The 24756-nt window shown below is 45.6% G+C and overlaps 3 protein-coding genes across 3 annotated transcripts in view; 2 read left to right on the top strand and 1 right to left on the bottom strand.

Annotated features, from left to right (window-relative positions):
- Positions 1 to 1570, bottom strand: part of Acsl5 (acyl-CoA synthetase long chain family member 5) — a 45619-nt gene extending 44049 nt beyond the window's left edge. The window contains exon 1 of the mRNA XM_076924562.1: positions 1415 to 1570. The gene's annotated coding sequence lies outside the window, so the exon portion shown is untranslated. The remainder of the gene's footprint in view (positions 1 to 1414) is intronic.
- Positions 1571 to 11792: 10222 nt separating this feature from the next.
- On the top strand, positions 11793 to 23783 carry LOC143441986 (guanylate cyclase 2G-like). Its single transcript, XM_076932403.1, has 8 exons — positions 11793 to 11906; positions 13364 to 13712; positions 15836 to 15945; positions 17628 to 17813; positions 20104 to 20245; positions 21406 to 21541; positions 23047 to 23182; positions 23778 to 23783. The coding sequence occupies exons 2-8, from the start codon at positions 13421 to 13423 to the stop codon at positions 23781 to 23783; spliced, it is 1008 nt and encodes a 335-aa protein (XP_076788518.1). The 5' UTR covers positions 11793 to 11906; positions 13364 to 13420.
- The window catches only part of LOC117717640 (guanylate cyclase 2G), a 28336-nt gene continuing 27360 nt past the window's right edge, over positions 23781 to 24756 (top strand). Inside the window, exon 1 of the mRNA XM_034514877.2 lies at positions 23781 to 23953. Within this exon, the coding sequence (XP_034370768.2) occupies positions 23810 to 23953 (144 nt within the window). The 5' untranslated portion in view covers positions 23781 to 23809. The remainder of the gene's footprint in view (positions 23954 to 24756) is intronic.

The raw sequence follows: 24756 nt of genomic DNA, 5'->3' as shown, positions 1-24756 counted from the left end.
CCACTAGGGCAGCGAGCCATTCAGTTGACGTGGCTCCTTTTCCGCAGGCACACACCGGCTCTCAAGTTTAAGGATGAAATGTGTTCTGTGACCCTTCTCACACCTCAGCATTGCCCGGGTTGACAGTTGTCTTATTTGATCACCCTTTTGAGGTTCTGATCTCCCAGGATCACAAGGAGACCTCAGTCTCAGAATTGGAAGAGAGATGACCGGTTCTGCCGCCTCCCTCTCCCCACTCCGCGGCAGCAGCCTCACAGACAGGCGGAATCAAGGAGCACTTTCACAGCCTTGATCCCTCCAAGAAGGATCGTCAGGAAGTTCTAGGTGCAGACTGGCTCCTCACTAGAGTGCTAGCTACCTTAGGATTCCCTCTCTGCAGAGGCCACCCCATCCCCACCCACCCCTGCTGGAAAGACCAGGGAAAACAAAACGGTGCCACATCTCAGAGATCTGCAGGTCTGACCCCTTGGGAAGAATAGAGAGAGGTAGCTCTAGCTTTTGTTTAATTTTAGAGCTCAGCTTCCCAGGAGACTCCCCCCTCTTCCCCAGAGCAGGACCTTCAGTGGGGGAGTGGATGCTGAGCCTCAGTTTCTGTGATATCTATCCCTGGCTTCTCTCTAAGTCCTGTTTTATCTCATCTCCCATTGCAGGATTATAGGACACCAACTAGAATTGTTGTTTTTGATGTCATTGATTTCTAGAACTTAGCGTCCGTTTCAACAAGGACCGGGTCATTCTAAGATCTTGCCTGGTTGTCTTTCTATTCAGTCCCAGTGCATAGTAATGACCCTCTAAATATTTCCTACATGAGATGATTCTGACATCCACCGCCCAAGATTTCTATATTGTGGAACAGACCGTAGAGACAGACTGACCTGTGTCAACTATAGCTACACTGTGTTCTAGCTCTAAAGACACACCATGCTGAACAACTCAAAGATGCATCTAAAAATGGAGGCTAGTACTGCATCCCTTACAGGAGATGCTCCAAGTGCCAACACATGCTCTACCCTTGGGATGCTTTCCAGACAGACCCTAATAGTGTCACAAGGGAGACGTCCTCCCTCCCTCCCGGGACATCAGCAATTATTAAGTGGCTCCTCTGAGAATTTCTGAATGGAAGATGAAGGAAATCCGCATCCTTGCTCCATCTTTTCCTTTTAAAAGGCATATGCCCTCTAAAAGTGGGATTCACCTTCTCTTCCAATTCTTTTTATTTTTCTCTTCTAAGATCCAAGTGGCTCAAATGTTTCCTTTTTAAACTGATGTCTTTCTTTGCCTCCCACACAAGTCAACTGAGATTATCACTCCTGTTATGTAAGATCTTTAGGCCGGTGGAAGATGAATATACAACCACCTTCTCCCCCATATCTCTCTGCTCCCACTGTATCATAGGCCAGAGAAGGCAGCTCACCTCCTGAGAAGAGTCACAGTTGCTGGTTTGAGGAATGGCTCCTCTTGCAGCTAGCTGTTGGTTCAGCACCACATTCAGCTGCTTCCGCCTTTTCACGCTCCAGGATTAGGTGCACCTGAATGAAGCCACTGGATCTTATTCTGAGTTGTCCTGCCAGCTCCTCTGGAACCTTTGGACCTGTTGCGATAGAGGTGCAAAGGTAGACGTTACCTGATCAAACACTCAGAGTCACCTCTGACAGAAGTGGAGAATTTGGCAAAAGGTTAAACAGAGACGTTAGGCAATGGACTTAAGAGGGAAAAACCAGAGCAATTGGCTCAGAGAGCTGCCATTGAATGGGATGGAATCTTATAAAGGCCAGATGTCAGGGGAAGGGGGAGGCATGCTTGTGGCTTTGCGTAGGGTTTTCCCCCCACCATCTTTGGGTCTGAGACAGGAAGAGGCCAGACTGGACAATAAGGCAGAGAAAGTGCACCTTCACTTCAGGAAATGAGGAAGTCACTCACACTGGCCCTGACTGTGGCTTTAATATCTGGACTGAGTAGAAGTTTGTGTTTGGAGATGAGCCTTCTAGGAAAGCCAGGATATTCCAAGATTTCAAAGCAAGCAAATAAGCAGACATAGCCTGAAGTCTGGAGCGTGAGTCAAAAGATGAGCCCAAGTGCCCAGAAAGTGTGGGATCATGGGAACAGTCTGCTCTACTTGCCCCTAGTGAGACACCAGAGGCTGTTGCCTCGTGGCTCAGCCTATCTTCTTCCTTCTATCCATGTGGAAGGTTCTCATCACTACACTGTTGCTAAATCATTAAGACCACAAAGGCATCATCACTAATCAGAAGAAGTATGGGCAGACAGATAAGAGGCTCTATAGAACAATGCAAAACCTTTACTTCTCAGGGGAGGACAATGAACCCTTTTCAAGAAGATACTAAAACCGTATAACCAGGTAGCAGACAACCTAGGCCTGAGGCAGGGTCACAGATGTCCATCTCTGTGTTTGGTCCCTCTGTAATGCTGTCCCACTGGTCAATGTATAGCTAGCCACTGGCGAGTCCATGAAGCTTGAGTGCTTTCTGTGTACCAGGCCTGTAGAATTGCATAGAAAGGCTTATTTCTTAATGTACCTGGTCTGGAGACCAATATCAAAGTCAGACATTAGCACCACTTCCTGCTTGACTCTCTGTGGGATTAGCAAGTTAATAACTCAGGGGTCTTCTCAGGCCAGATTTTCATCCAGGTCTTAAGTGCTTGGACCTCAAAGTAGACCTCAAAGGTTATTTCTTCTTAAAGAGCCCCAACCTATGTTTCCTTACTACCAGAAAGAAAAGGGCTCCTAAGAGACTCTGGCGAGCCCTGTGAGAACCTCCGGCATTAGTGCTACCAGACTGGACCAGAGCCAAGGTGTGCTGGTCAGCAAACTACCAACTGAGCACCTGCTGATACCGAATTTTCTAGAGAGTGAGATGCACCAACCCACCGTTTCTAAACTTTAGTACATGTCACAATCCCCCAGTGGGAATGTTACTGGACCTGTTATTATCTGGACCTGCGCCATGGTTTTTTGATTCAGTGAGTAGGAGCTGGGGCCTGAAGATCTGCACTGTATCTGTGTCAGGTGATATGGGGGTGCTCTTGGCTACTGTTCTGGAGACACCCTAGATTCATGTTTGTACCAACCCTGCCTTTAAAAGTACCAGATACTCAAATATCTACAGAGGTCATATTAGGGATAGCCTTGTTATGGAGTTTAACTTAGATGTGAACTCATGCTTTTGGAGACACTGGCCTGCTGGCTGAGTCCCAGAAGGAGGTTTGGTTGAGCAGGAGTCCTGCCACTGACTGTTCATGCCACCTTTTACATAGACCAGAAAGGATGACCCAAGCGAGTACGAGTATGGCGTGATTGAGCCACCAGTGGCTTAACTTCATTAGTTAACTTCATCTTCAAGGGCATCGGAGACTCCAAAAGGTTATATGCTGACCTATAGTGAAAAGCCCAGAGTCCAGGTCCCTGATGCTCTAGCAGGCTTTAATTGTTTTCTACTATATCACTATATTTTATATAAATTGTACTTTATATAATATTAACATTATATATATATATATATATATATATATATATATATATATATATATATATGGTGTTTGCACACACGTGGAGGTCACAGGCTAATATTTGATGTTTTCCTTGATTGGGCTACATCTTACTTATTGAGACAGAGTCTCTCCCTTGAACCCAGAGCTCTTTGGCTAGTCTACCTTACTCAGCTTGCCCGGCAGGAAATCTCCCCATTTCAGCCCTGAGAAGTGTTGGATTACAGGCAGGTCTCTATGTCTACCTGGCATTTATGTGTGTGCTGTGTGTCTGAAAAGTAAGTACTTTCCCACTGAACCATCTCCCCAGCCCCCACACCATCTCTTAATGAACCACTGTCTCTGGCATGTCTCTTCAAACACCATGCATAGACAAGGCTTCTTCATAGTACCCACAGCCATATACTTTAGAATGCAATGGTCTTTCAAATCCCTTTCAATTTAGTTATCCATCAGCCACTAAAAAGTGCAAACCTTCATTCTTTTAGGCCATTCACGAGTGGGGTTCTTGAGATGTAAGGTGACTGACCAATAACCTCAATTCTGACACACTCCTCCATGTGATGCTCTGATAGGCTTGGAGTACCTTCTCCCCCTTTTCTCGGGGACAAAGGAACCACATATTCAATACACCATAGTTCTGGAATGTGGGATGCTAGCATTCCAGACTCCTGTAACACAGCCTGGGAAACAGCTAGCTTTCTACCTCTTAGGCTAGGGGCTGGGAGTATGCCACAAAGAGAAACCAAGTTTTCTCTGGGATTGAAGGCAGGGAAAAGCAGGCTTGTTTGCACAGCATTTCCTAGGTTGAGCTCTTCCAAGCTGCCTCTTCATACCTGTGAGGTGTGACTGTCAACAAGAGTTTCAGATATTTAGATCAACAGATGGGAGTCAGACGCCATGATGAATACTCCATTTGACTCTCAAAATCAAGTGGACAAAAGCTGCAATATTCCTGGACAAGAGATTAAAATTCAGATAGGACATGCCACTTCTCAGAGATCTTATACCTCGTATATCAGGGTATGATGGTGTGGGGAAGGAGGATAAACATATTTTAAAATAATTTTAGGATATTGTATAATAATTTGTATCAGCATCCAGTGATTTCCATGTTGTCCTTTAATAGTCTGGCATCACATCAAGTGTTATTTAAAATTTTTACTCTCTTCCATCTTCCAACACTGCAACAAAAATTTCTTTTACTATAGAGGTTATTTCAAGATTCTATACAATACCGGATCTAATAAGTCATAAAGCAAAACTGAAATTTCTTCTTTTAATAAGATTCTGGTCTTAGAATCTAGAAAGAGTGCACTTAAGATTCAAGATTCTCTGTCTTAAAATATTTTGTTTGGGTCAGATTGTAGAACTCCACAAAATAATGCTTCTCTTCCCCCCCCCACCCCCCCAGGAAATTTGGGCAAAGATGACATGGTCTGGTGAGGAAGTCCAATGGCAAGAACTCTCTGGGCATTGGGATCCCAGCACAGAAAGACCAGGAAGAAGAAAGAAGAAGAGAAAGAGGGAGGAGGCAAGACGGAAGACGGCGATGACACAAGATGCATGTAATAGCAAGATGTGGAACATGTAGATAAGGAAGAACTTAGACCGAATGCTTGTCCAAGTCAGGCAGAATGGCCCAAGAGCAAACAGAAGCAGTGTCAGAGCTGCAGATGAGACCACTTATGCCAACTCAGCAACAATGGTCCAGAAAGGAAGGAGTTGGGGTGCCATGCCCTAGAGTTCATGAGCCAGCAGGTACAGGTGTCACAGGAAGAACTGTGAGGGCTGAACTTTAGCTTCCCACATGGCAGAGCTGACGCTGAAGTTTGTCCCTGGCTGAGATATGGAAAGGAGGGGGCAAAGTGCCCTCAGACTCTCTCTTACCAGGCTCTCATGGCTGTTGGAATTCCATACCATCCTGTTTATCTGATATCTCAAAAGGCTAATGACTCTCAAAGTACATTTTCAAGGCAGCAATCGGAGCTCCTGAGGGAGATCTTCTTCCTCAGTTCAGACCCTCGAAGAGGCCCTCTCAACACCCACAGTAGAGAACATTATGGAGCACTTGCCACGTGAGCACTCCCCTGCCCTGAGAGCTCTGCAGCACCTCATCTCACCTCATCTCACTCATCTCACTGAAACCCTAGGAAGCTCTTGTTGCCCTTTGAAGGAAGATGAAAGGCTCCTCATGTAGTAAGAAGCCAATGAATGTGTTCAAAGTACGTGGCCAACAGTTGGAAGAACTTCAGGGTCAAACTCTGAGCTCAGGTAGTCTTGGTCCAGAGTGCAAATGTATCAAACACATCTCTGTAGTTCAATGCCATTAATTCTACAACTCCCGTATTCTCCTGTGTGCTCTTGAGAATTGTCATTGATCTCTTGATAAACATTAAGAACCCTTGCTCTAGGAAATGGCAGCTCCACAGGAATACCAGCAGTGCCAACTAAGCTCCCAGAGACTGAACCACCAACCAAAGAGCATACAAGAGCTGGTCCAATGTCCCTGACACATATGTAGCAGAGAGTTGGCGTGTCTGGCCTCAGTGGGGAAGGATGTGTCTAATCCTGCAGAGACTTGATGCAACAGGGTGGGGGAATATGGGATATGGGGAGTGCTGCCCTCCCATAGGCTAAGGGGAGACAGTATGGGAAGAGGAACTCTGTGAGGGTGGACCGGGGACAGGGGGCAAGATTTATGATGGAAAGAGAGAGAGAGAGAGAGAGAGAGAGAGAGAGAGAGAGAGAGAGAGAGAGAGAATGAGGGGGGAGGGCTGGAGAGATAGCTCAGTGGTTAGTGGTTAAGAGCACTGACTGCTCTTCCAAAGGTCCAGAGTTTGATTCCCAGTAACCACATGGTGGCTCACAACCATCTGTAATGTGATCTGATGCACTCTTCAGGTGTGTCTGAAGACAGCTACAGTGTACTCACATATATTAAATAAATAAATAAGTCTTTAAAAAAGAAAGAAAGAAAGAAAGGAGGAGAGAGAAAAAAAGAAAGAGCCCTTATTCTAAATCAGCAGGACCCAATAAGCCCTTGAAACCAGATGTCAAAGTGACCACCACTGTTTCCCTTTGTTACCATTTCCCTTCATTCAGAGGAATGGACAGTCCTTCTGCTACTGGGCTCATTCACCCCGAAAGCCTTGCTCCACACAGTTGCAGGGCCAATGAGCTGCAGGTTCTTGGCAATCTCTCCACCTACAGGTCTTCCTTCTTGAGAATCTGTTATGCCATGAGGTGCTATAACTCCACTCCAGGTCTCCAGTCATCCCTGCATCACTGGGGGCTTCACAGAAGACAAGAGGAAATCTGAACCCACAGCCTGGTGCTTGCAGCTGTTAATTTCTCTCAGTTCTAGCCACTGACAGCAATCGCTTGGGCATGCACTATCTTGAGGTCACTAGTTCATTTTTTTGTGAGAAGCGTTACCCAAAGATGTGCAGCTGGCTGACTAGAATGGTGTTTGCACAATAGCAAGAAGAAGCCTCCCCCCAGACAAGGTTCATGAGCCCCTACCTATAACTAAACAGTCAGTTTCCTTTAAGGATTGTAAGCCCCGGTAGGTTGAGAAGTGTTCCCAGGCACTTGTAATGAAGTATGCCTACATTGAGACCTAACGATAAAATATAAACTGAATTTGGGGACTATGGTATGATAAAAATAACAAGTTTTCAGATGTTAATTACATGTTGAAACGGTAATACTTGGGATATAAGTTAGTGTTCTTACTGCTCTCACTGTGTGTGTGCGCGCGCGTATGTGTGTTTTGGGTGCATTTGTGTCTGTATGTGTGTACATACATGTAGAAGCCAGAGGTCAGTCTTGAGTGTTGTTCTTTAGGAAGACCTCAGGCTCCCCAGGTGGGCTAGGGTGGCCAGGCTTCGAGCCTCATGCTTCATCCATCTCAACCCAAACATGCTAGGGTTGTATGCTCCTGTCAAAGCACACGCCTTTTCTCGCACAGGAGTGAGGGATCACACGCAGAGCCTCATGGTTGTGTGGCAAGCCCTTTGCCAACTGGAGCATCTCCCCAGTTGGCTTTCACTTTTTAAATACATCAGCTAGAAAGATGCCAATGACAAATGTGCCTTGCATTGCATAGTTTTGGGATGATGCTGTCTACTAGAAGCCAAAGGTCCTCTGACTCAGTACACATAGAACAGTCATACATACTGATGTTTATAACGCATGGAAACTTGCCTATGTGAGCTTTCTCTTTTCTTCCTGGTGAGCAGCCCAAGCCTTGTTATCTGTGACGCATCGTCTCTGCATCTGCATAGACATTAAAAGCTGTTCCAGCAATGCCCTTTACCTGACCCCTCTGCCTTCTGCAGAAGTGGCAGGCAGCTTTTCCCTGCAGGATAACCCAGTCAACAGAGATGATCTGGTCTGTAGATGCAGTCCTTCCTTTGTTGAACCGTGTTGTTTACTGGCTGTTGCTCTGTGCCAGGCATTATGATGGGTGATTTATGTCTAGTATTCCTTTTGCTGGTCACATAAAGTCAACCCGGCTAATTACAGACAAGGAAGTTGAGGGTTTAGGCAACCCTTAACTTGCCCAAAGCAGCTTGTGTCTCCTCCCACAGCTTGCACTCACAAAGTTTCTGCCACGCTGCCTCCTACAGGAGGCTAGCAGTGTGAGCAGGCTCCTGTGTGTCACAGCTCTGTGTGCCACAGCATACCTAGAAGTGGAGTAGCCTCCCTCTTCCCAAGTACTTAAGGATGCCTTCTGCTTTACTGCTCCGGTTCCCTGAACTTACAGCATGGGGTGAGCCACCCGGAGGCCCTGGCTAGAGGGTTAATCCAGGGTCTTTAACTGGAACTGAGAGGAAATGCCAGGAAGTGGGAGGCCCTCTGTTGTCTACAGACAAGAGGCAGATGAGGGTGGAGGAGTCAGGAGGGACATCCTGCCTGGTGTTCTATGACTGCCTAGCAGAGAGCGCAGGATACATGATTCTCTCCATTGGCACAGATGGGGAAACATTTTCTCATGAGTCAAAAGCATGTTATCACCAGAGAATGACGAATCGGGATACAGTCAACTGGCTCAGTGTTTGGGATATGTGACAATAAAGAAGTTTGTGGGGGATGGGGAGATGGCCCTGTTGGTAAGAGTGCTTAATGTGCAAACATCAAGATCTGAGTTCACGACCCCAAGCACCCATCTAATAAACTGAGCATGGCTGAACACACTTGTAATCCTAATGTCGGAGGACAGAGATGGGCAGACACTTAGAGCTCACTAGCCAGTGGAGCTAGTGGGATCCGAGAACTGATTCAGTGGGAAACCCCATCTCAGGGGAGTAAGGTAAGGAGGACAGAGGAAGGCACCTGGCATCCCCTCTGGTCTCCTCTCACCTCTGCATGCTATGCACACTGACTACATGTATACAGAAACACATATGTATGCACAACACACACACACACACACACACACATATCTGGGAAGCCTGGGATGTAGAACAATGGTACAGCACTGGCCTATTACGTCATTAACCCTAAGTTCCATTCCCACTTGCCAAGAAAAAGAAGAAAACATTTTTGGGGAGAGGAGGTAGTAACATGTTTGATGCACAATATATGCTTGAATAAAAATATACTTTTAAAAGATCTTGGAAAACCTAAAGTCACAAGAAAGCCGTATACAGTCACTTACATCACTGTTGATCCTTGAGCTTGGTTGGCTGCCACATCCCTGAGCGGCCAGCTTCCTATTCCTTTTGCTAAATTCTGACAGATAGTCTCTGTGCCATGGCTTTCAGGTCAGCAATCCCGGAAGTGGAATCAAAGACTATGAAGTAAATATTTAGAATTCTGGGTTTTAGGACAGTACAACAGGCTAAGTTTGGATTCTGATGATAGCTGGGGAAAAAAAAAAACTTAACTATTGAGAGCATTGACCAAAAGGCCCAGATTTTCAAAAGTGCCTGCTTAGGTGCCAAAAATGCATCCCCTGTGGAAACTGGTGTGGTAGGTGAGGAGTGGAATACTGGGGTAGCTGGCAGAGTCCTGGGGAGTGGGGAAGGATTCTCTTCCTCTTGTGTGGGGCCTTTTGGGAACACTACCTTTTTGTCATTAGCTGTCAGTCGGAGACAACACCTGAGCCTTCTTCTTCCAGGAGTGATGGACATTGTTTCTAAAGCAGTGGTCTGTGAATCCTGAGGAAAATGTTCTGTTGCAAACCCAAGACATAGGATTCCCCCAGTGATCATAACTCTTCTGGCTCCCAAATCCTTACTAAGGACCAAGCCTAAGGATCCAGTGGGAAGTTGGAGGTTCATAACCCAGACAGGCAGTAGCTCCTTTCCTTTACGCTAGGGGTGGTTAGCACAAGGCAAATGCCTGAGGGGAGCCTGTGAGCAAGGTCTGAAAGAAAACTCACTCCCGTCACTCAACATGCCATCCCATAGAATCCTTGGGGCAAGAAACTGTCAAGCTCACAGGTCTCTCTCCTAGATACCCACTGCACAGAGAAGCAGACAGGCTCCATGCAGTCAATGTTTCTCCCCATAATAGGCCAGGAGATGCGCATGCATGCTTCCCACTAGCTCTCTCTCCCACATGCCATCTCATTCCAGGTAAGCTAAGATCCCACAGGGATCCTCCTGTCTCTGCCTCTCTCATGTGGGGATGACAGGCACGTGTCACCACGCTCGGCTTTTAGAGTGTGTTCAGTGTGTTGAAGCTCAGGTCTTCCTGCTTGCATAGTGAGCATTTTACCAACTGTGCTGTCTCCCCAGCCCCTATAACTAACATTGATGGAATGGCTTCTTGTGCCAGCCTTGTAGCAGGGACTAGATTTACTTGGTTTCTTGTAATCTTCCCTGTACCACTTTGGAGAAGACGTGAACCAACTGTGTCCTAGGTCATACAGTTAACATGAAGAGCAGTTAGAATTCTACTACAGGCTTTCTTACCATGTGAGTAGACTTCGTGTCATTCCATAGGGTCATATGCCTTGTCCAGCAGCACGAAGGCCACCAGTGTTATCATTGGGCTAACATCCAGGGGCTTCTTGACTCCCTATTTCTGCTTGTTTTCTGTAGCTCTGCTCCTTCTGTATTGTGTTAGGACCTGCTGAGAAAGAACTGGCTTCTGTTAATTAGTGACACTGAATACAAAGCAAGCTGTGGTCTCTGGGGACTCTTCACTCTCATATAAGTTCTGGGCATGAGTGGTCAAGAGGCTTAGCCTACCAGTGTAATGATACTTCATTAGATGCTATCCATGGCTTCTAAGACACGCTCTGAGTCCCCACTAGAATCTAGGCTCTGTGCTGGGGCTGAACCGTATGCAGATCACCCATCTCTGGTTGTGATGCTCTTGGTCATTATGCTAGTGACTTGTCTTGAAGCTGCTAAGCTCACGGTGGGGTTCCATGCCCCCTGGAACATCTCTCATCCATTTAGTGTGCAAAGGCTGGGGGCAGGTCTCCAGATCGCTATGGACAAGCTCAACTCAGAGCCAGTGGGGCTTGGGAACGTGAGCTGGGAGTTTGCTTACACCAATTCAACGTGCAATGCCAAGGAGTCCCTCGCAGTTTTCATCGACCAGGTCCAGAAAGAACACATTTCCGCTCTGTTTGGACCAGCATGCCCAGAAGCAGCAGAGGTAGAGTATGTAGTATTATAAAAATATTATCTGAGTTTCTACTGAAAGGAGTGAACATACAGATAAAGACAGAAAAACATTCATCTCTTCTTATTGATGTTTTAAATTTTTGATTAAAAATTTAATTGTATATATTCATTGCACATGGTACTGCATTATATAAGGACATTTTCAGATGGGTATATATTATACAGTTTCATTAATCTCTGGGCAAAACTCATAACAATTGCTGTCTAGGTCTTATCTTACTTTTTTTTTTTTTGAGACTATGTAACTACGGGAGTTAATGGTCTTTAAAGACTTTGGAGGAATGACTAGGTCACGTGCCCTTCCCCTCATGCTTGTTTGACTGTCTTGTACGCAGATTCATTGCTTTTGATGTTGTCAGCCACTTGGTTTGGAGAATTTGAGACTGACACCAGGGCTTGTTTTTAAGTATAACATTATCAATTGTTAAAGGAGGCTTTCCTTTGGTGTGTATAATAAATTATTCAGGGACGCTCAGAGCAAGCTGGAGAGAATACGGCATGACAGATTGTTCTAAGCTACAGCAAATGAAGGGAACATGCAGTTTGTGGTTAATGGGATCAGCTTAGTCAATGTCCTCGGGTGTCATGCCATCTGAGAGAGGATGGGGAGGGTGACTGAGAGACCTCACTCCCCCAGTGCTGCGGAACGCTGCTGTGGGATTGTTGCTGTAACACTCAGGTGGCCTTTGAGATATCTCCTCTCTGCATTTGACATCTGTCTGGTCAGCTGAACCCTACCCTTCCTTCAAGGTCAGGTCCAAGTGTTGAGGTACTGCTCACTCTGCTTTCATCTTACCTGTCCACAATTCCTCAGTTTGGAGGAATTTATCATTAATTTGTCTGAGTGTGTATGTGAATTTGTCTCGTTTTTTGGTAGGAAGTCAAGCAATGAAATACCTCTGAAAAGCAGACTAGAAAATACACTTTATTTTCCTCCAGGCATTGAATTTACTATTGCTTAAGTTCATTTGTGTTATAATCTTTATTGAGGTGAGACTGAAAACCCATATGCATTATAACTTATTCCAAATTAATGTTTTGAAAGTTAAAAAAAAAAAAAAAAAAAGCAATCGATTGCTTCCCTTACTGCCTGTCAATGCACATCTATAGCTGCTATAGGGCACAATGCTTTCCAGGACTATTTCTGTATATCGCAGCTCCCATGAGGGGCATAGACTGCTTTAAGATAAAGGTCTCTGAAGGTCTTTGTAAAATATAATATCTTAAAGAAAATACTGGAGAAACGAGTGGATGAGCTTAGGAATCATTTAAACGGGGACCTGTGGCTTCAGTTCTAATCCCACTACACACATCCCCGCACCTCCATATTCCCATCTTTAAGTTGAGAGCAATGATTGTCTGTATCAGAGAAACACTCCAGAAGCTTAAATGAGTGCTGAGCCCTAAAGGGGACATTTTAGTCATCCTTCTCCCCGCCAAGCTCAGAGATCACCAAGGGCAGATTCTAGGAGCCGAAGACAGTGGATGGCTACAACCAAACACTGCTCTCAGAACTCAGAGGGAATGCACAAGACGTGTGTGAGATCAGGCGAGGCAAAATCGAAACATGGAGGGCAAGGTGGTCAGGACTCCCCACTCCTAGCTGAGAAAAGATTGGCAGTTGTTAGCTGCTGAGAGAGGGAGCTTTAGTTTTCTTCAAGGATGCAGCCTCTGAGAGTCTATGTTCCTGTAGATGGTCCCATACCCATGCGTGCCACTGGACTCAGTGGGTTAAAAATAAAATAAAGTAAAATAAAATAAAATAAAATAAAATAAAATAAAATAAAATTCTCATGAAGTTGGGAAGGAATAGTAGGAGAATAGGGGAGAAATTGGAGAGTGGACATTGATTAAAACACATTTTATACATGTACAAAACTCTCAACCAATTAAAAAAACAACTTGGAAACTATTTCAATTAATCAGGTTTGATCACAGGTGAGTCACAAGAGCTTTAGAACTAAAGATAGAAATAACCATGAAAGTTCCTAATGGAGGGACCAGAACATAGCCAGGGCCTGTGGAGTCCTTGCATTCGTCACTCCTGTCCACTGAGGTCCCTGCACTACAAATTTTATGGCAGCTATTGCCACTGATATCCCCAAAGTTGCAGAAATGACCCACAGATTCCCTGAACCTGAGTCCCCTGCAGACACCGTACCTGGAGTGTGAGTGTCACGGAAAGCCACTCTCTGCTCGCTTTCAAGGTTATTGGTTTACTGGCCTCTGAGTGGAACATCCCCGTGTTCGATTTTGCTGGACAAATGGCAGCCCTGAAGGACCACTTCTGGTGTGACACCTGCGTGACCCTTGTGCCTCCCAAGCAGGAAATCAGCGCTGTGCTTCGGGAAAGCCTGTGGTACCTGGGCTGGGAGCACATCGGGGTGTTTGGAGGCTCCTCCGCAGGTTCCTCCTGGGAGGAAGTGGATGAGATGTGGGGGGCTGTTGAGGACGGACTTCAGTTCCATTTCACCATCACTGCCAGCGTGAGATACAGCAGCAGCAGCTCAGACCTTCTGCAGGAAGGCCTCAGGAACGTGTCATCTGTCGCCAGGGGTAAGCAGGCAAGAATCTCCCTTTGCTCATCTTTAGAGATTGTTGTTTAGAAACAGCTATGGACCTGACTTTATACTTATTTTCCTATAAGTGTAAAAAGAAGGTGGAGACAAGGTACAAAATTAACACTATAGTAAAGCAGTTTATTATACATACATTATATCTATCTATCCATCGATCCATCCATCTATCTATCTATCTATCCATCCATCCATCCATCCATCTATCTATCTATCTATCTATCTATCTATCTATCTATCTATCTATCTATCATCTATATCATCTATCTATCTATCTATCTATCTATCTATCTATCTATCTATCTATCTATCTATTGATCGATCCATCCATCGATCCATCCATCTATCTATCTATCTATCTATCTATCTATCTATCTATCTATCTATCATCTATATCATCTATCTATCTATCTATCTATCTATCTATCTATCTATCTATCTATTGATCGATCCATCTATCAATCCATCCATCCATCCATCCATCTATCCATCCATCCATCCATCCATCCATCTATCTATCTATCTATAAGCATGTGAAGTGAAATCTTGGATGCTATAGTGTTATGCTGTACAGAGTAAGTCTAGAAGCATACATACTCTTGCAAAGTTTTACTGAAAACACAGGCTTTGGAGACAGACATATTTCAGCATCCTCACTTTTTGGCTGTGTTCACGAGCAAGAATCTTAACCTCTCTGTGCCATAGACACCTTCTCTATTAAATAGAGAAAACTATGACACTTCTTTCCCAGGAAGGTTGGGACTAAATAGGGCTATATGTGGGAAGGTTTTAGAGCTGAGTTTGGATAGGTAGCTGGCCAATATATGGCAGTCATTGATTTGGGGGTAAGGCTTAGAATACCCTGATTAACTCCTCTATGTTCTTCAAATCGGCACATGTTTCATGACACCCATTCACTCCCCACCCAGCACTCCTGGGAGCTTTTCCTCAGCCTTCCAGACTCAGTCTTAAGTTCGCCTCCTCAGGGAGACCTTCTCTGAACACTCCTCCACCACGCTGGGATCAGATCCTTGTCTTTCTCTGGAGAGAGTGTTCAGTCACCCCCTAACTCTTCACCCACTCACTGTCTGAGAATCCAAAAATGTCCTCCATAGGTTCGTGTGTCTGATGCTTGGTCTCCAGCTGGTGACTATTTTAGGAGGTTCTGAAATCTTTAGAAGATGGGACCTGGCTTCAGAAAGTAGGTCACCAGGAGTGTATTTGGAGGTTACACCTGGTTCCAAGTCCCCTCCCCACACTCTGCTTCTTGTCTACTGTGAATGAAGCAGCCTTCACCCACATGCTCCCAACACAGTGATGTCCCACCTCAGCACGGGGCCACGTGACGATGGACGGGTATCTCTGAAACTGTGGGCCCAAATGAGCCTTTCTTCCTTTACAGTGTTCCCCAAGGTAACTGTGTGATGAAGAAGAGTGGCTTATGTTCCCCTAACAGTGGGACAAATGGCTGATGCTCCCCTGACCGTGGGTCCCATTCTGTCTTGCTCACAGCTATTTCCTGTGAGCAAGCCTGACACATACTTGAAGCTTACTAGATGAAGACAGTACCTTGTCTAACCTAAGAGCTAAACTGTGTGACCTCAGGATGGTGCTGTTACTGAGTAGAAGCAAAGCATGTGGTCACTTCGCCTAAAAACGCAGAAAGTCCAAGTGTCCTTGACCTCAGCTCCTCGTTTACGTCCTCCTAATTGATGTGCAGCTGAGGAGCCACAGATTTGGGGGTCAGCCAAACAAAAACAAGGCCCGAGAAACGATCCCAACCGCCCTGGACTTGTACACTGTGGTGGTGGAAGACTACAGCAAAGATTAGCTTCTTAAGGACAAAGGCTCACAGTTGTGTATCACAGTTTCAGCTTAAATATGTCCTACAATGGCAAAGGCATTCCTATTTCCTGAAGTACGCTCCAATAAATAAAATGGTTGTGTCTTGTTTACAGTGGTTTTATTTTAGACATAAAAAGAGTGCTTCTGTGTGTGTGTGTGGGGGGGGAATGTATGATGCACACACGCATGTGTGTGTGTGTGTATGTGTGTGTGTGTGTGAACATGAGCAACTGGCCGACTTTTCCCCACTTCTTCTAGTTATCATCCTAATCTGCAGCTCGGAAGATGCAAGGCACATTCTGCAGGCTGCAGAGGACCTGGGACTCGACACAGGAGAATTTGTTTTCATCCTCTTGCAGCAGCTGGAGGTAGGGGTTTGTCAGTGGCTCGGTAGTAGAGGTGATAAGAACTGCCAGGTGGCAGGATGTGTTTAGGAAACAGATACTCACTACAGCTCTAGGAGGTCAGTACCCTGAAGGTTGGTCTTAAGGCCAGGGCTGGGGTTACAGCTCAGTCAGTAAAGTGCTTGACACACATCTTGATCCTTAGAACTCACTTTGAAAGACTTGGTGGCCCACACTTGTAATCCCTGTTCTGGAGAAGTGTGGAATGGGTGACTTCCTAGGTGGGCTTTGTTGTTACCCAGTCTAGCTTAGTTGATGAGCTCAGGCCATTGAGAGATCCTGTATAAGTGACATCTAAAACAACCCTCAAGGTTGACCTCTGACCCCTATACATATCCAAAGACTTAGGTAAGGCCAGTGAGGCACCGTCCATGATCTCAGCACTCCCAAGTTGCCCAACTACTGTTTCAGACTGAGTCTTTGTTTGCTTATTTGTTTGTTTTATCTTCTGGAACAGAATAAGAAATGGAGGTCCAGAGAGGTAAAATAACCTATCCAAGGCTGCACACCTACTCTGTGTGTGTGTGTGCGTGTGTGTGTGCGTGTGCATGTGTGTGTGTGTGTGTGTGTGTGTGTGTGTGTGTGTGTGTGTTTTCTAGCCCAGGGCTAGCCTCAGTGTCTGTGCATACTACATTAAAGGTATCTGAAAGGGCCACGTGCCTTTCTTTCACTGTAGTTTCCAGTTAGTGGGCTTTCTTTCTTTTCTAAAGTGGATGTCTTTTGTATTCAGAAGGAACTACAAAGGAGCAAAGTCAGTGTGAAGGGAAACAACAGTGATCGAGTTTCTCCTCCTTTGTCAAGAAGCTGCCTTAGATTTCTCTGAATGGCTGGAATTCTATCCCTCTCTACTTCCCAGGGCACCCTCTTTCCTCCATTTGTTATTACCATTCCCTCCTTCACATTCCCCTCATATCTGCTTGCAGAGGGAGGAGAGGATGGGGCAGCCCTTAGGATTTGCATGAAATCCCTTCCAGCCCTTCCTTCTTCCTTGCAAACCTCTGATAGTTCCAACTGGTTTATAGTACAGGAAGAACACAGAATGTAGAGCATAGCGTGAAGTGTTCATACAATATCACCCTGCTTCTTAAAACAATGCAGAAGTCCTTTTGATAAAAAGATTTTCAGTTAGGTTTATGCTGTAAAAAAAAAATCAAGTTGCAGAGTAACTATATAATGTAATAATATCAGTTATGCAAAGAACACATACTTTGTATATGTGCACACACACACACACACACACACACCTTTAGACATGCTGACACTGGGGAATTTGGGATCCATGCAGTGAGTAGGACACACTTATCAGAGCAGATCGACATCCCGATGCTACTGATGGGAATAAACACGCAAAGCATAATGGGACCAGGTGGTCCTAACTGTGCTCCTTGGCAGTCTTTGCTGTTACATAAGCTCTGCATCTTAGCTACTCGGTGCCACAGTGTGCTTTTCCTTCTTCATTCTCTGGCTTCCTTTCTACTGCTTATGTGCTAGTTATAAAACATGAACCTAGTATTGCAGAACCTTCTGGAATTATTGTGTTTCCAAGAATTAGCATACGACAATTTAAGTTCAGTGCTGCCTTGAGTGTAGTTGGAATCCATGGGTCATTTCCTACAGCATGTGACGTTTACTTTGTTACATTTTAGGACAGGTTTTGGAAGGAAGTGCTGATGAAGGACAAGGTGACATGCTTTCCCAAAGTCTATGAGTCGGTGTTCATCATCGCGCCCAGTGCCTACAGAAGAGACACTGGTGATGATGGCTTCAGGAAGCAAGTCTATCAAAGGCTGAGGAGGCCACCCTTTCAAAGCTCCATCTCCTCAGAGGATCAGGTTGGCTGGTGGCTTCTACACAGTTGATTAGGCATTTCTCTTTTTTCTTTCTGCCTCTTCTCCCCCAAACACACACACACACACACACACACACACACACACACACACACACACGCATGCACACACTCATATACATATAAACACATACACATATGAACACATATATACATTCATACACATACACATACATACACATGTAAGCTCATATGCATCCACATTCACACAGAGAACCACACATACGCACACACACACTCATATAATACACATTCATACACACATGCACACACATATATACACATACACATATTACATCCACATATGACACACATATACACCCCCCCACACACACAGTTATCTTCCATAGCCTAAAATAAACAGTAGTGTGATGTTCCTTTGTGACATCCATACCCATGACCACAGAGAAGTCAGAATTATGGGATAGAAAGCTACTAGCCATTGCTATTTACTAACTGTGAAATCTTTGAGTAAATACCTAATTTCCTCATAGCTGGGTTTTCTCAAACATGAACTAGAATCCTTAGTGGTGTCTATCTTCCAAGCTGTGGCCTTGAGTGTGACAATACACTATGTTGACATAGCAGAAGAGATGCCAATGGGACCTCAGACTATGCTGATGGCCTTTGTCAGGAGGATGACAAGACTATTAGTCAGGACAAAACAGTCAAACAGGGAGCGGCAGAGGTCAGGCAAGCAGACGGGCTATGTGAGGGCAGACAACCATGAGAGGGACCATAACTGTGTACAGACAAAGAGCAACACGGCAGAGTTTACTGGTATGAGGGGAAGCTACTTCTACTCTGAGGCCAAGTTGAGAAACTGAAGACAGGGGCTTGATGAGGAATGAGGGTCAGACTGTAGAACCAAGTGTGATGACAGTGTGTGTGCATGCGTGTGTATGTATGTGTATATTGTGTTGGGAGCCGACTTTTAGCAGAAAGTAGCTAGATTATCTTTGCAGCCATCTGGAACCATATACCCTGATAAGAGATTTGGTTTTCAATAGCCTACAACAGCTGAAGCACACTCTGATATCCCACATATTTTGTGTTGCTGTTTACTGCCCCCAGCTGCAAGGCGCATGTGGTAGCCACGCCTGCAAGGCACACAGTGCACGTGCTATCCATGCTATAGACGCCTGTGACTATATATAGACTGAGCCAAGACACAGTGGCCGCCAAGCGTGGAGCGGAGCAGGCCGCAACATTTTGGCCCACAAAGCTGGGCAGTACGGGCCGCGACATATGTGTGTGGGGGTGTGCATGTGTGTGAGTGTAATCTATGTGTATGAGTGTAATGTATGTGTGTGTAATGTATTTGTGTGTGAGTGTGTGAATTTAATGTGTGTATGTGTGTGTATATGTATGTGTATATGCATGTGTGTTTATGTGTATGTGAATATAATGCATGTATGTGTGTTTATGTCTGTGAGTGTGTAATATATATGTTTGTATTTATGTGTGTGTACATGTGAGTGTGTAATGTATGTGTGTTTGTGTGTATGTATAGGTGTGTGCATATGTCTATATGTATGTTTATGTGTGTGAGTGGGTAATATGTATGAGTGTGTAATGTATGTGTGTATATTTGTGTAAGTGTGTAATGTATGTGTATATGTATGTTTATGTGTGAGAGTGTATATGTGTGTATGTGTATGCATACGCATGTACAGGTATGGGTATGTATGTACATATATGTGTACGTGTGTATGTGTGTATGTATGTGTGTGAGAGAAGATGGTTATTTATAGGGATCTCTCTGTTCCAGCTGCTGTAGGGGAAAGGTGGTGTTGTGTGTGTGGTGTATGTTTGTGGGGGTGTGTATGTGTGTATGCGTGTATGCATGTGTGTTTTGTTGGTTAAATCATCAGGCACTGCAGAACTACTATGGGCATTTACCTCATCCAGCCACACTCGGGTTTCATGAATCATTTCACCCCCACGTTATAAATGATTGAGCTGAGAGGTTACAGAGAGGTCAGAGGGTGTGTCTCTGCTCACACAGCCAGAAAATGGCAGCCATTCTGGCTTCCGAGGCTTCCACCCCTGCCACACTTCCTCCCCACAGATAGCCTCTGGAACTGTTCTTGGTCTGAGCATGTGATCTGGTTAGAAAACTGGGGCGCACAAGGAAAGGGGAAGACTTGGACAGCTAGGTTTGCTACATCTGGCGTGGGCGTGAGGTAGCTCCCTCCCTTCCCAGTTAGGCTCGCCCTGTGCTTAGAGGGTGGGAGCTTGGGGTATGCACACCGTGTTTGCTTCTCTTGTTGAAGGTGAGCCCTTATTCTGCCTACCTGCACGACGCTCTTGTACTCTACGCTCAGACTGTGGAGGAAATGATGAAGGCTGAGAGAGACTTCCCGGACGGGCGGCAGCTGATTAGCACTCTGCGAGCTGGTCAGGTCACACTGCAGGGTAAGGCGGGCTTGGAGCTCAGGCTTCTTAGTCACATCCCTGTGGACTTGGAGATGCTGGGCACATGTTATAATAGTTTCCCTCAAAGGCCTGCCTCGTGCTGTCAGGGAATGTTTATGATCTTAACAAGATTCCAATCCTCCATAGGGCATATGGGCTTAGAGCTTCCTGAGTGCTCTGGGTTTCCCTGCCCAGGGGATGAGGAGGCCTCTGATCCTCATTCTTGTCTTCATCCCCCTGGGAACTCTCTTTCATACACAGCTTCTAACAATCCCCCAGCCCTCCCTCCAAAGGGACCTGCCTTTAGTACATATCTGAACAATAAGGATGGCAGTGTAATGACCCAGGGAGAGAAGGCCACCAGGCCCTGTAGCCCTGGGTTGTGGGCCAAATCTGCCTCCCTTGCCTCTGGAAGGCAGACTTGGGACCTTGTACCTCTAGGGCACATGTGATAGAACCGAGTTACTCCTTTTCTAGGTGTGTGTGAGGTCACCAAGATCACAGAGCCAGGCACATAGTAGTTACTTCATACATGACAATACTGTGTTCTGTCCTCAGTGGAACTTAATGCCAGGGCACGGCTTCGGATTGAGACGTAGAACAGGTGTTCATCCCTTCTCTGAAGTCTCTCCTCAATAACTAGAGTTTAGCATGTAGCAAGCAAGTACAGCAAACCCGCTGAAACTGAGCACCCTGCCTGAGCTTCAGCACCCACGGAGTCAAAAGGAAGGGCCCAAACCTTTGCAAACCTGTGTCTCAGGGATGCTTAGAGGTGAGAAGCCAGCACGGCAGGGAGCAGGGAGGTAGCCTGTCTATCCTTCATCCCCAGCCAGTGCTGCCCTGTGCTCATTCAGCTTCCAGTGCATTTGCTGATTTCACGGAAGCAGGTTTGGGTGAAATGTACGCAAGATGGCTTAATTTTGAGCATTTTTTTTTTTTCTTGACTCTGGATGACCCTCGAATTTGAAACTAAAGAGTTACACCTGCCTTCCCAGTGTGAATCCCACTTCTAAGCCATCTCATATTCACTGGTGTTTGTGTTGACCCTAGCTCAGGTTCTGTGAAATGGCTAAGTCTGGCGTCCATGTTTGATGGGCTGGGCTGCCGTGTTCGGCCATGAGAGCCGCGTTATCCTCACCTGGTATAATCTCTCTTTCCAGGCGTCACTGGTCCTGTGCTTTTGGACTCCCAGGGGAAAAGGCACATGGATTACTCGGTCTATGCTCTACAGAAATCTGGAAACAGCTCCCTCTTTCTTCCTTTTCTTCATTATGACAGTTTTCAGAAAGTAATCAGGTACCTCTGGTCACATCTGTAAGATTAATGATGCTGTAGAAAGAGGCTGAGGTGGGGGATCGGACGTTTGGGATCCAGTTATTCTTATTCCACTAATTATTCCACTAATCAGTCTATTCACTCAGATATGTGCAAGCCATGGCCTGTAGGCTGCACATATTTCAGGACAGTTGTAAATGCAACCTAACATAATATGAGACCTGAGACATTTTCTGACACACACACACACACACACACACACACACACACACAAGCACAAATCAGTTCTTAAGCATGGACTTTGCAGATGACATTATGTTACAATGTTAGAGCTTTCTGAACTCATAAAGATCAACTTTGGGGCCTTATGGGAGTTTTGCCCAGATTGTGGATCTGGCTCTTTTCAGGATCCCTGGGGGAGGAGGTGTTCAGAAACACAGCATCCCGATTACGCCTCCATAGGGGCTTTGCCTCCTTTGATGCCCCAGCTGGATCCCATCCCCAATGGGGTCCAGAGGAAGCCCTGAGCCCCCGAGGCAGTGAATCACAGGGTCAACTGCGGGCCTAAGTCCACATTCAGTTAAAACCACTTGCCTATAAAGTGTGTGACTCCTAGAAGCTCATATGGACATCAGGACCTTGTGCTGTTATGAGTTCCCAGTACTAGGAATTTCTACAAAAATCTTTGGTTTTGTTTTTCCAGCTACAAACTAATTAGAAAGTGAAAAGAAAAGTGAGTGTTTAACTCAGTGTCTGCCTGCTCCACTTCTACTGCTGCTAATTCAGATTCCATGGGAGACATTTTCCATCCCTTATTCTGTGGGAAAAGGAAATCCCAGAATAAGCTGGCATAAAGAACAAAATAACTCTAAAATCAAGATCCTGAGTATGATGGGAAAGGGTGCATCCATATAAAGAGTAGCATTTGGCCTGTGACCCATCAAGATGCTTGCTATGCAACAAGATCTGTCTATGTCAAACATGGCTGACACTTGTAGCATTGGCACACGATCCTTTAAGTCAAAAGAGACATGGTTTAAGTTACAAGACTGTGGAATCTATTCTACCTGGAAGAAAAAGGAGACGCTGCCTTCTCTACATTACATTAATGTAGTCTGAAGTCTGAAGAGTCTAAGGGAGTTAGAAAACTACTTATCAAGTTACCAGAGGTTTGAACTAAGGGACTGAGGCCTGCTTGCTGGGCTTGTTTGTTTGATTATATTTATTCATCTCTGTGTGTGCATTCATGCATGTATGCACCCGGTGGGACATGTGTATGCCATGGCATGCATGTGTAGCTACAAGGGACAACATTGGGGAGTTGGTTCTGATGGAAGCGTCATGTGAGTTCCAGGGATCTAACTGGGTCACTGGGCTTCAGAACAAGTGTCTTTACTTACGGAGACATCTCTCCAGCCCCTGGTTTGTGTGTTTGTTTTTTATGTATGCCTCATGTTAGACATGGGGGGGAAGACAGGTGGAAAAAAATGCACTGGACGCTGACCTTTGTCTTCTCTGCTTTAAAGACCCTGGAGGAATGACTCGAACGCCTCATGGCCCCATGGCTCCCTTCCTGAATATAAACCTGGCTGTGGGTTTCATAATGACTTTTGCAAAACGAAGCCTCCTACTGTCTCAGGCAAGCATGGCAGCTCAGAGAAGGTAGTGGGGTTGGTTTTACAGCAACACTCACACAGGGAAGAAAACTTTTCTGTGTGAGACTGTCCTGTGCTTTGTGGATGGTGAACAGTAGCATCCCTCCAAGTCAGAATTGAAAGTGATTCCAGACACTGTGAATATTTTCTCAGGGCGCTACTGCCCGCCTTCCCTTTTAAGAGCCATTAATATAAAGAACCTTGGTTCCTGAGATTTGAGTCCTTCCTTTAGGGAGGCGGAAGTATTCTGGGCAGGAGGATATGGCTGAACGGTTAGGAGCTTGGCTTTTTGAAATATATTGAACATGCCTGAAGAACAACACAGTAGAGAGTGCATAGGAAGTATTCAACAAAAGTGTGAGAAATCAGTGCTATGTTCCTACTAGAGAAGTCTCTATTAACAAAGGAATGACTAGAGTTGCCATGGTAGCTAGGGTGGGGTGAGGAGCTGGCAGAGTGGGATCCCAGCACAGCCAAGTCTGAATGACTTCAGCATGTCACAGCCTACGCCATTTCTAGACAGCCTTTGAGACATCTGCTTGGTGGGACATGCTCACTTCTGCTCGTAGGTGTACCTGAGTAATGGCTGTCTCTTCTTCCAGGTATGACAGCGACTGTGACAGTCGTGATCCCCATGATGACATTCCTGGTTCTTGCCTCAGCAGCTGCCATCACAGGTCTGATGTTACGGAGGCTGAGAGGAAAAGTGCAGAGCCATCCTGGAGACACCTGGTGGCAGATCCGTTATGACAGCATCACTCTTCTGCCTCAGCACAAAGTGAGGCCATAGCACTTTTCTTGTGACTTGCTAAGGGACCTCCCCTAGGAACTTCTACACTAAGAACATAGGAAGGGACCAAGTCACTGAGGAAGTGGGCAGTCAGCACAGTCTCATCTCAAGACCCGAGTTTAGTTTATAGGCTACATTTATCTGAGAATGCTGCCCTGCAATCCGGAAAGTCAGTGACTTTTTTTTTTTTAACCATCTAATTCTTTGTTAGTATTATACATGTATACAATGTATCTTGACTGTATCTATACTTCCATTCCCCCCCTCCACCTCTCTCCCCACAAACCTCTCCTGTTTCTCTCCCAACATCATGTCCCCTTCACAACACTAAGTCTATATGGGTAAATGTGTATGGGGTCATCCACCAGGACACAGGAAGTATCAGAGGTTGTCCACTCCACCCCACCGTGACTCTTTCTCCCTCAGCAGCCCAAACTCCCAAGAACAACTCCCGGCACTCTGTTGGACTTTGTAACTAGTTTGCTCTTGTGTAGGTCTTATGCAGTTCACCACAGTATCCTTGAGTTCCCATTCAGATTCCAGACTTGCATTCATCCATCATGCCCTTTCAACCCACCCACCATGACGGTCCCTGAGCCTCAGGAGTGGAAGTTGGGGTGTGTGTGTGTGTGTGTGTGTGTGTGTGTGTATTCCATTTGTGGCTGAAACTCAGCTTTCAACTATTTAAGAATAACTGACACTCCTCTGAAGCTCCCCCTCAGCTCTGTAGGGGGTGTTCAAACATTAAAGACAGTCCCCCAGGGACATCCAGTCCCATTCAAAACAACATT

The sequence above is a fragment of the Arvicanthis niloticus genome, chromosome 1 (genome assembly GCF_011762505.2).
Source record: "Arvicanthis niloticus isolate mArvNil1 chromosome 1, mArvNil1.pat.X, whole genome shotgun sequence".
In the NCBI taxonomy this organism is placed as follows: domain Eukaryota; kingdom Metazoa; phylum Chordata; class Mammalia; order Rodentia; family Muridae; genus Arvicanthis; species Arvicanthis niloticus.
Note: the sequence above shows the minus strand (reverse complement) of the source record. Positions and strands in the feature narration are given on the sequence as shown.

What these genes read in the sequence shown, in the direction of transcription:
- LOC143441986 (XM_076932403.1), top strand. Translation starts at nt 13,421, where the DNA reads ATGGCAGCCCTGAAGGACCACTTCTGGTGTGACACCTGCGTGACCCTT. An exon ending in CGTGTCATCTGTCGCCAGGG is followed by an intron (nt 13,713 to 15,835) that starts GTAAGCAGGCAA and finishes CACTTCTTCTAG; the next exon opens with TTATCATCCTAATCTGCAGC. An exon ending in AGTTTTCAGAAAGTAATCAG is followed by an intron (nt 21,542 to 23,046) that starts GTACCTCTGGTC and finishes TCTGCTTTAAAG; the next exon opens with ACCCTGGAGGAATGACTCGA.